Source organism: Protopterus annectens, chromosome 11.part0, assembly GCF_019279795.1.
Source record: "Protopterus annectens isolate FY-2018-M chromosome 11.part0, PAN1.0, whole genome shotgun sequence".
Lineage (NCBI taxonomy): Eukaryota > Metazoa > Chordata > Ceratodontiformes > Protopteridae > Protopterus > Protopterus annectens.
In genome coordinates this window covers 1,159,219,254-1,159,236,753 of record NC_056745.1, presented here as the reverse complement: position 1 = coordinate 1,159,236,753, position 17,500 = coordinate 1,159,219,254, and the positions used below count along the sequence as shown (strand labels likewise).

The window sequence follows — 17,500 nt, the reverse complement described above, 5'->3', positions numbered from 1 at the left end:
TATAACAATCTAGTCAACAATTGCCTACACTGAGACTGTAATACTAAGTAACTAACTGTGCTAATTACTACATTGTCTGTCTCATCTACTCTGACTCTCTCTCCAACTCCAATTCTCTCAAGAATGCTCTTTCCTTGACTTCATTCACAGCTACTCTCCTCAATCCCTTTCTACTCTCCCATTCTAATGGTAAAGCTCCCTTTTTCTGGTATCTCCTCCACTCAAACAACTCGACTGCAGCCCTATCACAGTCACATCTGTCCATCTGTTACTTATCTTACCCTCTACCTCACTCTAAACAACACTATTGCAAATTATCTCACCCTTATACTACCTTTCTATTTTGTTTTACAGGTCCCTGCCTCTTAAATCAAGCTTCTAATAAACCTGCAAAAGCTGAAGGTCTCACATGCCCTTTAGGTGTGCTGCTTCACCAGAAGACATCATCTCCAGCAAAAGTGCAGTCCCTGAACAATGTATGTTATATAACAAGCATAAGTTACCCTGTCCTGTTTTTGACTTCTGTGAGCCTTGTTAAAGTATTACTCCTGGTCAGTGTCAACAACATCACTGTGTCCCCCCTTACCTGGGTTCTCCCTGGCCATTAAAACCCATCTCCTTCCCTCTAACCCTCATACCTCAGCCTTTAAATAGCTCTACTGCAGCCATCTAATCTTCCCCTTGGCTACCTCCTCCATTGCTCTCCCATTGTCATTAATAACTGACCCTCAAACCTCCATTGCTCCCTAGCCATAGCTTGAATCACCCTTCCTTCACTCACACAGCTCTCAACTAGACTCTCCAGTCCCTATCACTCCTTTCCCTACCAGTTCCTCTATACCCACCCCTGTAGCCTAACTCCTAGCTTGGTTTCTTAATATCCCTCCCACAGATTTGTGCTACAAATCTCAAGCTGACAATTACTGTAACAGTAACCCAGTAAACACTATAGCTTAGATCTCTCTTTTATTGCATTCCCCTACTACTCCCACTGATTGCTTTCCTTGACTACTGCTGCTGATTCCTTAGACTGTGCTGCCCCACTCCATTCGCTACGATCACTTTACCCTACCACCATTCCCACCCACCCCTGTGCTACTGTAACTTATAGCTAAACACTACACCCACTGGCAATTCTCACACATCCCAATTATCCTGTCATTTATCTCCAATCAATCACAAAACCCTCCTCCCGCCTCACCCTCACTCACACATACCCCACCCTACACACAGAAACAAATCCATCTCCACTTTAATACCACTTACACCACAATAAAAATGATGCTCAAAGCATACAACACTTCTCTACTACAAACATTAATCTATCCATCCACTACACTTACCTTACTCCTACTCTCCCTTCTCTCCTCCTACCATATCCAACTCTATTTCAGTAACCCACCACTATGGAAAACTGAACCCATAACTAATCACAATCAGCTCAAATGCTCCACAATTACTCCCAATGACCTTACCTCCTGTGAACCACACTCCTATATGTACTTCCACCTGAAACTAAAAACCAACCCTTTCTCCTATCAAAAGCAATATAAAATACTAAACAAATTAACCAAACTATACCATAACCTACTACTAACACAACTTGTTGCAGTGATATACACCCCAATCCAGGGCCTACACCAACTAACACATCTAACCCTAACATAGTAAACCCTTTATATAACTGACCCACCTCATCTCTCCTCTTCCTAAACATAAATATAAAAAGCATACTTAACAAAGTTCAGGACCTTCATGCCCTATTAGCCATATACAAACCAGAGATAGTCATACTAACTGAAACCTGGCTCAAACCACATCATCAGAACAATGAGATCATAGCACCTGGTTACAATATTATTAGGAAATATAGATTAGACAAAAAAGGTAGAGGGGTAGCAATATTATTTCAAAACCATCTAACTATAGAGCAGTTTGACTGTGATAACCTGGATGTAAAAGATATAGAAATTATCCTAGCCAAATTTAAACTAAACACCCACAAACAAATTATCATTGCAGGAGTCTACCTTCCTCCAGGCAATGACATTAATTCAACAGAAAACTTACTAAACTGTATCTGTCACTCCCTTCCTCATGAAACCATGCTACTAGGAGATTTTAACATAGACTGGCTCACTTGTTCCAACCACAACCCCTCTAACCACATTAACCTCCACGGGTTCACCCAAATAATACATACCCCCACCAGAACCGACAAAACAACCAAATGTCAGTCCATTCTAGACTGGATACTGTCATCCCACCCCACTCTTGTACAACAGTCAGGGATTCTCCCAGACAGTCTAAGTGACCACCAACCAACCTATTTAATTAGGAACAGATCCAACCAACACATCAATCAGCCCCGACTTAGGGTCATACGTAACAAAAGAAACTTCATAGCAACTGATTTTAACAAATCACTACAATCTTGCAATTGAACTCCCCTTAAACACCTACCACTAGATGAAGCTGTACAATACTTTAATTCCACTTTCCTAGATATCTTGAAATTCCATGCACTCTCCAGAACCATCAGGATAAAAAACAACTACACCCCATGGCTCACAAAGGATACTAAAACTACCATGAAAGATAGGGATAAAAGCTGGACACTACATCAAAAAAACAAAACCCCTACCCTAAGACAAAATTATTTGGAATTTAGAAACAAAGCCAAAAGACAAATTAAAGCAGACAATACCAACTACTATAGAAAACATCAAGTAAAATTTGCCCACAACCCCCAAATATTCTGGACTACCATAACAGGAATACTCTACCCAGGAAAAGCCTCCTCCCCTACCCTTGTACTACCAAATAATGAAACCAATATCCCCGCCCAATTTAACAATTTCTTCACATAAACAGTACTAAAACTCTCCAATGCCCAAATAAACACAAACACACCAACACAACTAACCACTCCAACACAGCAGAATAACCAAAACACCCCTACCACATTCTCCCTGCAGCCAGTCCCTACCAAGACAATATCAAAACTACTTAAGAAACTAAAACCAACCACCCTAACTGCAGACAAGCTGCCTGCTGATTTCCTCCAGATAGCAGCAGAAGCTATATCCTATCCTATCTCTATCCTCATCAATAGATCGTTATCTGAATACAAAGTACCAACCTTATGGAAAATCGCACACATCATTCCACTTCACAAAGGAGGGACCTCTCTAGAACTGACCAGTTACTGCCTAATTGCAATCTTATCCCCTTTATCCAAAATACTGGAAAGGGTTGTTCACACTCAGCTAATACAGTTCCCTCTACAACATAATCTCCTCTCCAATACACAACATGGATTTAGACCATCACACAGCACTACCACTGCACTTCTCTCTTACACCAATATAATCAACCAATACAGGAACAAAGGACTATTTGTATCCTCCATTTTCTTAGACTTATCTAAGGCTTTTGACATGGTGAATCACAACATGCTTCTTCAAACCATGTCAAAACTAAACATATGACCATCTACTATACAATGGTCCACCAACTACTTATCAGGTAGGCAACAAGCAGTTCTATGGCAAGATAAACTATCCTCCTTACTGCTAGTCTCTATAGGAGTTCCCCAGGGATCCATCTTAGGCCCACTATTGTTCTTCCTCTTCACCAACAACATCTCCTCAACCCTACCCAAAGCCTCAGTAGTGCAGTATGCTGATGATACCACAATTATATGTGCCACCCCCACGATAAACGAACTACACTCCCTTACCCAAACTAACTTCTCCCAAGCTGAATCCTGGTTTGCCAACATCACACTTATACTCAATCCAAACAAAACAAAACTGATCCTCTTTAAACCTGGCAGACCCCATCCTTTAAATGAGAACTTTAACTTAATAGCCAAAGGTGATATCCAAATAAAACCTACATCACACACAAAACTACTAGGTGTTGAAATCGACAACCAGCTAAACTTCGACATCCATATAGCCCAGACTATTGTATAAATGAAACTGTTATGTGTAACATAGACCCTGCATTGTACTTCTTCCTTGAACTATTTTGGAAATTATACATGGAGCTTTTTTGCTTTACCTGTTTTGTAAATTATACTTGGAGCTTTTCTCCCTGGGCCACCACTGAAAATGGACCTGTGTCCAGTCGGACTATCCCAGTAAACAAATGTAAAATAAATAAAAAATAAATATATATATATATATATATATATATATATATATATATATATATATATATATATATATATATATATATATATATATATATATATATATACACATATATATGGGTCTACTTTTAAATCATGAAATCTCACTAGATTGAAATTCATAAGATTGAGATGAAAAGACTGAATGCTTAGAATCTTGAAAGATTATATGATCAAACATCATGCTTTCGAACATTTTATATGCAGAAGTTCAAAATATCAAAAAATACACTGCAGGGATTTTCTTTCCGTTTCTCCTCTAATTAACTTAAACAAGTCATGTAAACCATAAAAGTATACAGCAAACACTGTATTTCTCCTACTTGTGGTAATACACATTTGTATTACAACATACTATCTGTTCATAACTACAAATTATACACTCCTGCCTTAGTCTGAAATAGAATGCATATATTTTAATTCATAGAACATGTTCAGCATAAGTCTCAAGAATTGACTAAGTGATGATTTTGCTAAACTGATAGAAAATCTTTCAGTTATACATTAAGATTACATGTCTAACAGCAGCAGCAAACTTCCAGCTTTGTATTAGAATTGTACCTCGCAAGACAGCCAGTAGCAAATCCCACCCAAACCCCAGCCACCATCCAACAATCGGTGAAAGGAAATTAATATACATACCGATGGGGGCATGAATATTCATTATTAATCGTAGTTTGCCCTTTTCCTCAAAATAGTGAAATCTCGGAGTTGGTATATTTAATTTGCGGGGGGGGGGGCTGCAAGAGGGCTTGCTCCCCTGCAAAAATTAAGGAAAAAAGTAGTTGAATTAATTTCCATACTACTACATATTCTTTTCACCTGTCAGTTGCTGAGGTTATGCCTAGTTCTGCAAGACCAGCCAGCGATGTACATGTCTAGTACAAAGACTAAACTTCCTATAGTTGTAAACTATTTACAAGGGATGAGTAAAGGTGCATTATTAAACAGTGTAATATGGTTTAACATACTGTACTTGTTTGCAATGTTAGTATACGTTGTGTAGGGTGAAACATAACATCCAACATTTGCCTAAGCAGGTAGTGCATACATTTAAAGGGGTAGTGACATATTTAGATATTTTCCATTAGTGTTTTAACGCATTTTCGAAAATGTGATGTACGATCATTTAAACTTTCAAGATTTTAAGCATTCAGTGTTTTCTTCTCGATCTTTTGAATTTCAGTCTAGTGATATTTCATGATTTAAAAGTAGATCCATATATATATATATATATATGGTTCCCTATCAGAAGCCTGAAACACTATAAGCCTGAAAATCAAAATCCTGAAACCAAAAGCCTGAAAATTCAAAATCCCGAAAACCCAAAATCCTGAAACTCAAAATCCTGAAAACACAAATAATGCTAATATGTCACTATAAAGACACTAATATTTACCAACTGACCCTGACCCTAACCCTAACCCTAAGGTCCGTCACTATCGCACACTCACCTGACCAGCGCCCTAACCCTAACTCACTTAAACCGCCCCTAACCCCAATATTTGTCACTATTGCATACATGCCTAACCTGCGCCCTAACCCTAACTCACTTAAACCGCCCCTAACCCTAACATAAAACCAACCACACACTTACCTGAACCCAACGCATGACCTAACACCACAGGGCTAACAATAGCAAAGCCACAATGACGTCAGTATGTCCATTTTGTGTTTTCAGGATTTTGAGTTTCAGGATTTTGGGTTTTCGGGATTTTGAATTTTCAGGCTTTTGGTTTCAGGATTTTGATTTTCAGGCTTATAGTGTTTCAGGCTTCTGATAGGGAACTATATATATATATATATATATATATATATATATATATATATATATATATATATGCCTTTAAAGTCAACAGGTAGAGAGGAATGTTAATTATCTATGCAATGTAGCTATCTATGTATATCTGTATCTATTTCTCTCTCTCTCTCTCTCTCTCTCTCTCTCTCTATATATATATATATATATATATATATATATATATATAAATACAGATAAATAGATGGCTGCATAGATACATAGAAATATAAATACAGATACAGATAGCTACATTGTTACTTGTTAACTTTAAAGGCATATGTATAGCACAAAAAGAAAAATGCAAATTCCACACTATTCTTTTCTATAGGATCTTTACTACCATGGTCCCCTTTTTAAATGAGCACTACTCAGAAGAGCCCATTCACTCGAGATAGTCTAATTAATAAATAAATAAAATACGTCAGCAATACTGTACTACTGTTAACTACTTTCTATCAAGTAAAATTTATTTAGAAAGAAACACAAGGAAACCGTAACCATTGCAGTATTTTAAAATGCAAACACTCTAAGTCCCATTAGATAAAAATCACCTTTTAAATTTCCATGACTTTACCAGTTGTCACAAATACCAAAGCTGAAAACTCATTTTACCTCTTTGGTTGCAAAAGAAATTTTACTGAGAATAAATGTTCTGTTTTCTGCATTGTCCAAATTGTACTTTTCAAGTGCCAGTTTCACAGATTCTTTCACTTTAGGATCATCAGGAGAGACAGATTCTGGACATCCTGTACATTTTACAGAGTGGACTGTCACTAGAAAAAAAGACACAAAGACAGTGATACAGTAGTTCGTGTAAGCTTTTACATCAGTGTTTAAGATCGACTGCTGTTCTCTCTTTTTCTAACTTATTTTTGCAGTCTGGTGACAAGGTTATGATGTAAATAAATACACTGTTTAGATTCTATGTTAAGGAGTTCTAAAGCAGCAAAATGATTTGTGCTTAGCAGTCTGTACAAATGACTGCAATATTCATACCAATTTGTCAGCACACTGCATAATCCAGCAGGCATAGTATATGATGCAGCTCTATGTAACACATTTACAGCCTAAAAGTTTCTGCAAAACTAATTGCTACAGATTACTTGCTGTGACTCTAGAGATTACATCATTAGAAATTACCTTATGATTGCATAGATAAGATAATCTCTCAGTGCTTAACAACCCCTAGTCCACACTTTTTATTTCTTCCCTCATTTGCAGTCTTTCTCATTAATCTGTCTTCTGTGCTTTGCTTTCAGGTTACTTTATATACATATCTATCTATATACACACACACACACACACACACACACACACACACACACACACATATATATATATATATATATATATATATATATATATATATATATATATATATATATATATATATATATATATACACATATAAAACATATATATAATCTATATATGTTATATAATTTATGCATATATATATATATATATATATATATATATATATATATATATATATACATATACATGTGCATCATCATTTTAAGTATTGAAGACACATTGCAATCAACAGCAGCATCTAAAATGAACACACATGGATCTATTACCAAACAGGCAGAAACTCAGTGGAATTATACAAAAACAAAGTTAAGTCAATCACATATGCACCCCAGAGTATACTGCTGGCAACATTATATACAAAGTCACTGACTGTGCTCTTGTTTTGAGACAGCCACTGGCAAATTGCACTGAATGTTAATATTTCTCACTCCTTCCATGGTTGGTTTCATACCTGCTACTTAAGGAAACCTCCGTCTATAAACACTATACACTGCCATCTTACAAGTGTCGCCAAACACATATACTTCAAGCATATTCCCTCATTAATTCAAATAAATACTTTCAGGAACAGCAATACTATTCACCATGTTCAAATAACTTAAAAACACAAAATAAAATTTTGGACTGTAACCTCAGTGCTGCAAAATATAAAATCTATACAATCTTCTACACTGAGCAGTATATCCTTAGCAGATAACATATAAATGTTTGAAAATTGGAAAATAAAGACATATAAAAATCAATGTTTTAATTTTTAACAAATGTATGTGAATAATCCAGAATAAAGCTAAATACTGCTGCATGTCAAAGTCATTTTGCATAAAGTTTTGCATGCTTTTCTGAAAATGAAAAAAAACTTTAATAAATGTGAACATTCTTAAAAGAATACAGGTATTGGGATCTTTGGTTCATATGCAAGTAGTAAGGAATCAGTTTAGAAATCATTACAAGCCTAGCCAACAAACCATATTCAAATATTCCATCCATTCTCTATGAGAGCAGCTAAAGATATATCATGAAGGGAGGATCTGAGGCTGCCAATCCAATTATCTGGGGTTACCTTTAAGGTGACAACAGTGGTATAATGCTGAACATGTATTGAAAGTTTTTCCAGAGATGGGAGATACAATGGCATAAAAATCCATCATGTCAACATAACTTATTTATCTGTTGAGGAACGCTTGGTCCTTTAATAAGACATTTGAGGTGCCATTTGATCAATGAAAAAATAAGAGGTCAAGAAGGGTCAGGTCTTTCATGACTCAAAAGTTTAGACACAGAACCCCAAGAGGCTGAGTATGTACAGAATACATACAGAGAGAGACATGTCAGTCTGCCTGGATAACTGAGAGCCTTGAGGTTGTTTATCTTTTTAGTGAGAAATCTCTAAGGTTTGTTAGGTTAAATAAGACATTAAATGATACATTTTGACAAATACTTGCCAAAAAGGACATTATCTTCAACACTGGGTATAATACAAGGTTAGTAAAGAAAGACTAGCTTGGATCTACAGAAAATACCCTTGTAAATTAATTGAGTCAGAATGATTTTTGAATTAAAGAGACATGATGGTCAAAAGATAAGGAATTATCAAAATGCCTAGATGACACATGACAGTGTCCAGCTGGACAGTAGATCACCTGTTTACTATGAAGTGGACATGTTTTGTTTACCAAAATTAACTATACTACATTGTTACACATTTAGATTGAAACCATTGTCCATGCGAGAGTTGTTAATGTAATTTAACCCTTATAAGAAAAATTGTGAGTCAATGGAGGAACAAATAACAACACCAAATTTATAGTCATCCACAGAGTTAGACAACTACAGGACAGAGTATTGGCTTTAATATCTGAGAAATAGATGACAAATAGGAGAGGTCCAACACTGAGCCCTGTGAGACACCACTGGTAGCTTTTAAGCGGCCAAAGGAGACCTGTCCCATAGTAATTACAGCAGCTGGCTAAGACTGTGGAATCTGTTGAATAGGTATAAGTCTGGTATAAATTTTGCACTAAATTTGAGTTGCCAACTAAGATATTAGCTATTTGCTTGGGTTAAGAGCAGTTGTGTTACAGTGGACTAGGTCAGAACATTCCTGGTTGTTAACTTCCTAACATTATCAAATAAAGATTTGCAGTTATTTTTGGTTTCAATGGCTATTTTAAGCATGTCTATATTGTATGAATGAAAGTTCATATAAGCGAATGGTCTAATGCATAGCTCTCAACCTTCCATCTTCAAAATGAGGAACACTGCCTCTCATAACGTGGAACAAATGGGCAAAATGTGGAACACTTACTTATGGCTTACTAACAAGTTCAACTAGGAAACTCATAGGATGGCTAAAATGTGATATTTTAACTTATATAATATGTCTTTTAGTGAAGTAGTATGATTCAGTTCTATTTACCATTGATATCAGTTAAAACATTGCTAACACTGAATGTGTGACAGACCCTTTCAATGTCGACCTTTGAGGAACATGAACTTTTTAAGAACCCAAATGAAGAACATTCCTCAAAATGAGGTACACTTGAGAGGTATGGTCGAAAGAATGAAACTCCCGGACATTGAGGTGCATGTTGTGGGATCTCAGTACAATGAAGACTGGAGTTTTTGCTCTTTCCTCACTGTAGTGCGATCTTGGAGTAGAAATATATATTTAGCAGGGGGTGTGGAGGCGCAGCCCCCACAATATTGTTTTCGATGTCCAGGATTTTCGCTCATTCAGCGTTCGCTTATATGAACTTTCGTTCATATATTATAGACTCATTTTAAGCTTATATTCAAATCTGAGTTTCATAACGATAATGTTAAGCTCTTTGCTGGTTTGCTTTGGTCTGCTCTTTAGGTGGGTATAATGGGGCCTCTAAGAATTAAGTAATTTCTTTCTCTTGTAATATAATTTTTATATGGGCATTCCACTGTTGGGATTTGTTCTTAAATTTTCCATTACATTTGGTGTCAACAGGGACTACCATTGCCATATCAATACAACACAAAAAACACAAAAACTGACAGGCCAAAATACAGCCATAAAGATGATAGAGTGGACTGTTGAGGATAAAAAAGAAATTATGTATTGTTACTATTATTCAAGAATCACAGAATTTCCAGATAAGAAGATATTGAAAAAGATTAAGAGAAAAATTATAGGAAAGAAAAATGCTTGCACAAGAAATACTGTCAAAAGTTTCAAAAGCTTCAAATGCAAATGTGTGTTCATTAATACAACAGATTCATGAAAAACATTATATAGACCAAGAAACCTTGGGCTTTTTCGAAAAATAAGTGAATGAGAAAGTGTAAAAATATAAAGAACAAAACCTACAGATTTTTGAAAGGTATGAAAAAGAAACATGGTCATGGGAAAAAAGAGAAAACTGATATGATGCAATAGAGGAAAACCAAACTAATCATTGCCAAAAAGCAGCTCCAAAGACATCTGAAGAAAAATACAGGCAAAGGCACCCTGATATGGAAAATTTCACAATACAAAAAATAAGATCACAAAGGTAGAACATAGCACAGAAGATTAGTAAAGTAGACGTTAAACAAATAGAAGCCGAAGTTATGGAATACCTGTGAAGTGAAGGATTTAGTGTAGGTCTAACATAGATTATGTCACAGCATGATGAATCAACAAGTCCCCAAAGTAAAGAGAAGCAGGGGGAGCAGGGAGACATTTGAAGAAGAAATATGGACATGAGAAAGAAAAAGAGATTTTTCCTATCCATTTGTTCTATTGTTGTGACTGAGTTATGCAAAGAAGAAAGCAAAACTAATCAATGCAAAAAACAGCATCAAAGATATTTGAAGGGAAATACAGGGAAAAGCATCCAGATGAGGAAAAAAATGACAATACAAAAAAACAAGAGAACAAAGTAGGAAAGTAGAAAAGAGGATTAGTAATGGAGAAGTTAAAGAAATAGAAACTGAAGTTATGGATTACCTGTGAAGTGAGGGATTTAATGTAGAAAACTCATGATCGGTAATGTTACAGCATGACAGAACAATGAGTCCCCAAATAAAGGAGAAACTGTGGAACATGAAACATCTGATTAGTTGCCATATGAAGACACTCCGGAACCTTCAGTAGGTAACCAGTACCAAAGTTCAGTTGGAGTTGCACAGTAAGGGAAGGAGCAGGAAACAGTGGCAATTCTGACACAGTCAATGTTGTGGAGAGACAGGCTAGTGAAATGCCATCTGAAAGAACAACAGAAGCAAAAGGAATAGAAACACCAGCAAAACAAGAAGAAGCAGACGCATTTTGGAGAAATATCTATGAAGACCCTGCAGAACATAACAAATATATTGAATGGATAGAAGAAGTAAAAGAAAACCGTAAGAAGTTCAAATGTACAGGATATGAAATGGGATAAGGTAATGTCCAGAGAAATTGAAACAAAATTAAGAAAAGCTCCTAATTGGAAAACCCCAAGCACAGATGCAGTAGCTAACTTCTGATTAAAACTGTTAACATCTTTACATGAAAATCTAGCCGTGAATAAGAACTGCTTATATGTGCACCCTGAACAGATACCAACCGATAAAATGATACTCCTCCTTAAGAGTGAACCTGCAAGCTGTGCTTAAAACTATAGACCAATAGCTTGACTTCCAATGACGTATAAACAATACACTGGAATTGATGCCGACAGAGTTTATCGTCATTTAGAAGAAAACTCAATCACAACAATAGAACAAATGGATAGCAAAGGAAAGGAATGTGGAAGAAAGGATTATCTGTTGTTAAATAAAGTCATAATGGTGAATTGTAAAAAGGCAAAGAATCTAAGTACGGCATGGAGAGAATACAAGAAAGCATTTGACAGTATCTCACATTCATGGATAAAGGAGTGCTTACAGATGTATAAAATACACCCTATGTTATTCAATTACATTACAGTGATCATTAAACAATGGCAAACCACTTTGCAACTAATCCACGATAAAGGACAAATTATCCCAGGGATAAAATTTAAAAGCGGGATATTCCAGGGTGAGTCTTTGTCACTGCTGCTCTTTTGTCTTGCCGTTAACCAATTAAGCTGTCTACTCATGATCACAATTTGACTTCCAGACAACAACAAAGTGTAACGACTTCTCATCTTCTCTTTGTAGATGATTTAAAACTGTATAGTTCATCATATAAGGAGTTCAAAGCACAACTGGATGTGGTCAAAAGTTTCTCAGGTGATATAAGAATGTCATTTGGTCTTAATAAGTGTGCAAAAGCAGCATTTAAAGCAGGAAAGCTGCAGCACCAAGAAAATATCAGTCTGGGACAGGAATGTGATATAAAGGAACTTGAGCAGGAGGGAGTGTATAACTATTTGAGAATTGATGAAGAACTAACAATAAAACATGAACAAATGCAAATAAAACTCAGTAAGAAATATTTAGAAGACTAAAATTAATATTGAAAACAACACTAACATCTAGGAACAAATTCTAAGCTAGAAACCAATTTGCTCTTCCTGTTTTAACTTACAGTTTTGGGAAGATTGAATTGCTCCAGAAGTTACTGGATCATTTGGAAAGGAAAACAAGAAAAATGTTTCAAACTTTTCATATGATATATAAAAATCAGCGTGTATACCAAGATTATATATTCCTTATTCTGAAGGAAGTATGGGCCTCCTCGAAACTGATTACATGTATAGAACTGCAGTCATAGGACTGCATACATATCTGCTGACCTCACCAGATACAAGCACAGTAAAATTTTTGAAATATGAAGAGAACAAATCTAAGATGACGGCCCTGCATAGTTTAGCAGAAGCATATCAGTGTCAAGCGGGAATGGAAACAAAACCAGAAGTAGACAAAAATCAGACAGTAACTAAATGTGCCAAAAAAACAAAGGAAATAATATAAGGAAAAAGACTGTATAAAAAGTTAAGAACTGTAGGAATGGCATGAATACGGTTGCAAATACAGAAAAGTCATGGTACAACCTCAAGTTGATCAGGATCTGATGCAGGAATGGTTAAGGAGAAGTAAATTTAAACCAAAAGATGAAAGGTTAATATTAGTGGCCCAGGATAGTGGTCTACATACACTTTGGTTTATAGAATCCATTGAACATGTGGGAGAAACAGACAAATACAAGTTCTATAAAATAGAACCAAAAACAGTCACACATCTTGCTGCTGGGCATGATACACTAGTGCATAGAGCCTGTATACTGAAAAGCATAATAACAATGTGGCAAAACTGTTGCACTGGGGATTGTACAAAAATTACAATATTGAAGTAGCTGAGAAGCATTGGAAACATGAGCCACAAAGCATTTATAGAGATTGATGAAGTTCATATCACATGGGATTACCCATTACCAATGGTTCAAAAAATAGGTGTGAGAAAACCAGGTATAGTAGTCCATGAAAAGAAGACAAAAGTAGAATTGTTACTCACAGTGATTACAGTGTCTTCCATACATAGACACACAAAGTCATAAAAGACCAGGATTTTCAGGCAGAAGCAAGGACACTGTGGAGGAAGAATACCCAGACAGTTCCAATAGCAGTAGGAGCAATGTGTCTCATAAAAAAGAGGTTACGGTTGTAATGGGTCTCATAAAAAGAATTTACGGTTGTATTTAGACATGCTACCAATATATGTAACTCCATATGAATTGCAGAAGGAGTCAACACTGGGCACATTGCAGGTGCTGCAAAGAGCACTTTTGACTAATATCAAAGACTGAAGCACTACTAATTTCTAGAACTTTAATCATACTTTGACTTAGGAATGGGGTCCATTCCTATCATGGTGGTATTAGAAACACAAACAACTAGGAGAAACTAAACTGACACAACTATTTAAGAGGGAGTAGAAGTCTGGAGTATGGGCAATGATTATAGCAATGGGATTCTTTAGAGTTAAAGACATACTATGAATCTGTATTTCTAGTTGTGTTCATACTTGCTCGATATAATTCTAATGTAGAAATGTGAGACTATGTCATATTACGCACAGCTAGTTTTACACTGTTTATTGAATAATCAGCATATTGTTATTTATCAGGCAGATAAAGGGCTACACTGGTGAATATGCTGAAAATATAAGGAATATGTGGAGAATGCACCGTATCATACATAAATCTAGCAAAATCTTTACAGGATGTTTTTTAGGTTAATTATAAGGGAGCTAACCTTTATTTGTTTATGCACAATTATTGAAGGAACCTGTTAAACACACCTCAAAATTCTTATCTTCTGTGGATTACCAAAATGAATATTGATAATACTATTCCCCTATTATGCTCCATAATTTTAGGAGTCTGCTGTATCATGAAAAGAATTTACCAATTTATAGATGTACAACTAAAAAATTAACCTCACAAGTTAAACACTTTATATAAGTGACAGTTCATCTTTGTTACATAAGGTACATTTGACAACAAAATTACATATGTGTTGAATTTGATAATTAAACATGTAATTGAATTTAAACAACGATAAAAGATTTAAAGACAATTTTGATTTTGGGGGTGGGGAATGGTTGCTGCAAACTGTACGTGACTATTATTCGAAAACAATTTTCTTGAACTTGTCATAGGGAATTCTGTCTTCAACACATGGTACAGCTATGTGGGCATGTTTGCCTCATCTTATGTTAGAATATATATTGGGAAGTTTGAATAGGAATGCATTTATGAATGGATTTTTTATATACTACAGTTGTAAATATTACCACTTTATAGATGATGCTTTAATTATGTAGGAATAACCCAAGGATGTATAACAGGCATTTTTGGAATCCTTATAACACAACAGATAGGGTTTGAATTTTAATGCAAATTTTGCAGCTACCAGGGCAACTTTCTTGAGTTTGGAATCATCCGGAAAAAAGGTGAAAGAGAAAAGAGTAGAAATTACATTAAACTAATAGCAGGATATGTAATTGTGCCGGCAAACAGTTTACTAAACTCCACTCCTTAAAAGGAGTTTTTTCTTTGCCCTCATTGTCTGTAATCATTAGCCCTCTCCAAGGAAATAGGCTCATTCATTCTCCATCATCAGTGTGTAGGTCATCCAGGAGAGGCCACCATTCAGGCAGCCATCAAGGGTGGTTCAGGATTTTTTGCATACACTATCCTCTCCCTGTAAGCACCCAACAAAGCACTGGGGAGGGAATGTGCACTCATCATCAGCAAAGGGCATCCCCTCAGTTTTTCAAGGAAACTTTCCTATAATGCAGCTCCACTCAACCATGTGGAACACAAGTGATGGTTTTCCCAGTCTTCTCCATGAACATTACATGTGGATAACCAGGAACCAAACACAAAACCAGATAAAAATGAAACAGTCCAAGTGTACACAGCAGGTCCACACCAAAATAAAGGTCTTCCTTTTATTCACCAGTAGATTAAGCACTTTCGTCAGCTTATAGCTAAAGACTTCATATCTATGCTGTCCTTCATGGGAATAAATGGTAGCATATTATGCATTTTTTGTGGAAATGATCATCTCATTAAATTTTGTATTCAAACTTTTGTAGGAAATGGTGCTGAAAATTTCACAAAAGCAATTACTGTGAAACATAGAAATTAGAAATTAGAATCAGTCGTCTCACATAATAAACAAGACATACAAAAGGTTGTCAGCAGAAACACATCCCCTCTCACACAAGGTAAGGTCAAGAAGCATAAAGCCACATACTCAGAGTAACTCACTAAGAGCCAACCAAAAGACTAGAGACCTCCCAAGCACAAACAACATACACATACTGGTACATGAAAAGAATCCACCAACACACATATCAGTGTCTCAACAATTAAGCCCCTAAGGCAAACGCCTCGAAATCTAATCTGGTTATAGGCAATGAAATAGTAAGACATGCAGATGTCCCTCTCACCAGGTTAAATAAGAAGAAGGCCACCATGAGCTGTCCATCAAGTGCCAGGATCCGTCAACTCACACACGCACTCAAATCACTCAGCAACAATTACCATTATGACTCTCACATAGTAGATGTTGGTGTGAATGACTTGAGACGTACCTCTCTGGAATATCTGAAGAGAGACATGACTGAACTCTCAGATTATGTGTCACAGGCAGGTGTATCCATAACCTTAAGCAGCATTCTACCTTCACCAAGGATAATGCCACAATACAGACAAAAAATTATTGATTTCAATAATTGGCTTAGCTTCTGGTATCACTCCAAGGGGATCCAGTATCTGTCTGCCTGGGAAGCCATGGTCAACATTCCACGCTGCTATGCCAGAGACTGCCTTCACATGTCTCCTCAAAGCTTTCAGATACTGGCAAAGACACTTGCCTCCCCATTGTGCCTTTTTTAGGAAATGTCCAAACAATAAAACTTCTGACATAAAACAAAAAAATCCACTAAAGACAAATTCATGTTCATGCTGCTTAATGCCATGAGCTTAAACAATAAACTGCACTCCCTGGAAGCACTCCTCACCTGATGTTTGTGCAGTCACAGAGACTTGTTTCAAGGCCACTGAGAGCACCCCGGCCATATGAGGCTACAATGCCTTTCACACATTCAGACCCCAAAATGAGCGTGAAAGAACCATAGGTGAAGGTGAAGCCATATTCATTAAATCCAAATTCACCTTGAGACTGGTGAAACAATATGACTCTCTTGTCCATGTAACTTTAGGAAAAACACCCTTCCACATCATCGCAAGCTACAGGTCCCCCACCATGAACCAGGAGAAGTAAACCAGCTATCTGGACTTGCTAGAGTTGATCAGCATACAGCCAAACACCTTGGTCATGGGAGATTTCAACTACCCTTCCAACGATTGGGTGACTCATATGAGCACAAATACAATCGCTATGAGGTTCCTGGACTTTGTTAATTCAAATGCCCTGGAACAGTTGGCCACACCCCCATAAGGGGCTCAAATGTCACGGACCTAGTGTTCACAAACATGGGGGGGTCACTGCACTACCCCTGTATGTTGCCCTCCTTAATAAGGTCAGACGATAAATCTGTCTCGTTAAAAGTAAAGATCAAACCAGACACCCCCACAGCAGTATAAAAACTGAAAAACATTACCTACACACATATATATATATATATATATATATATATATATATATATATATATATATATATATATTTATATATATATTTATGTGTGTATGTATATATATATATATATATATATATATATATATATATATATATAT

The 17,500-nt window shown here is 36.2% G+C and overlaps 1 protein-coding gene across 1 annotated transcript in view; it reads right to left on the bottom strand.

Moving 5' to 3' along the window:
* LOC122815758 (kininogen-2-like) overlaps positions 1-17,500 on the bottom strand; it is a 340,159-nt gene that overhangs the window by 167,376 nt on the left and 155,283 nt on the right. Inside the window, exon 4 of the mRNA XM_044088520.1 lies at positions 6,612-6,772. Coding sequence (XP_043944455.1) covers positions 6,612-6,772 — 161 coding nt within the window. The remainder of the gene's footprint in view (positions 1-6,611; positions 6,773-17,500) is intronic.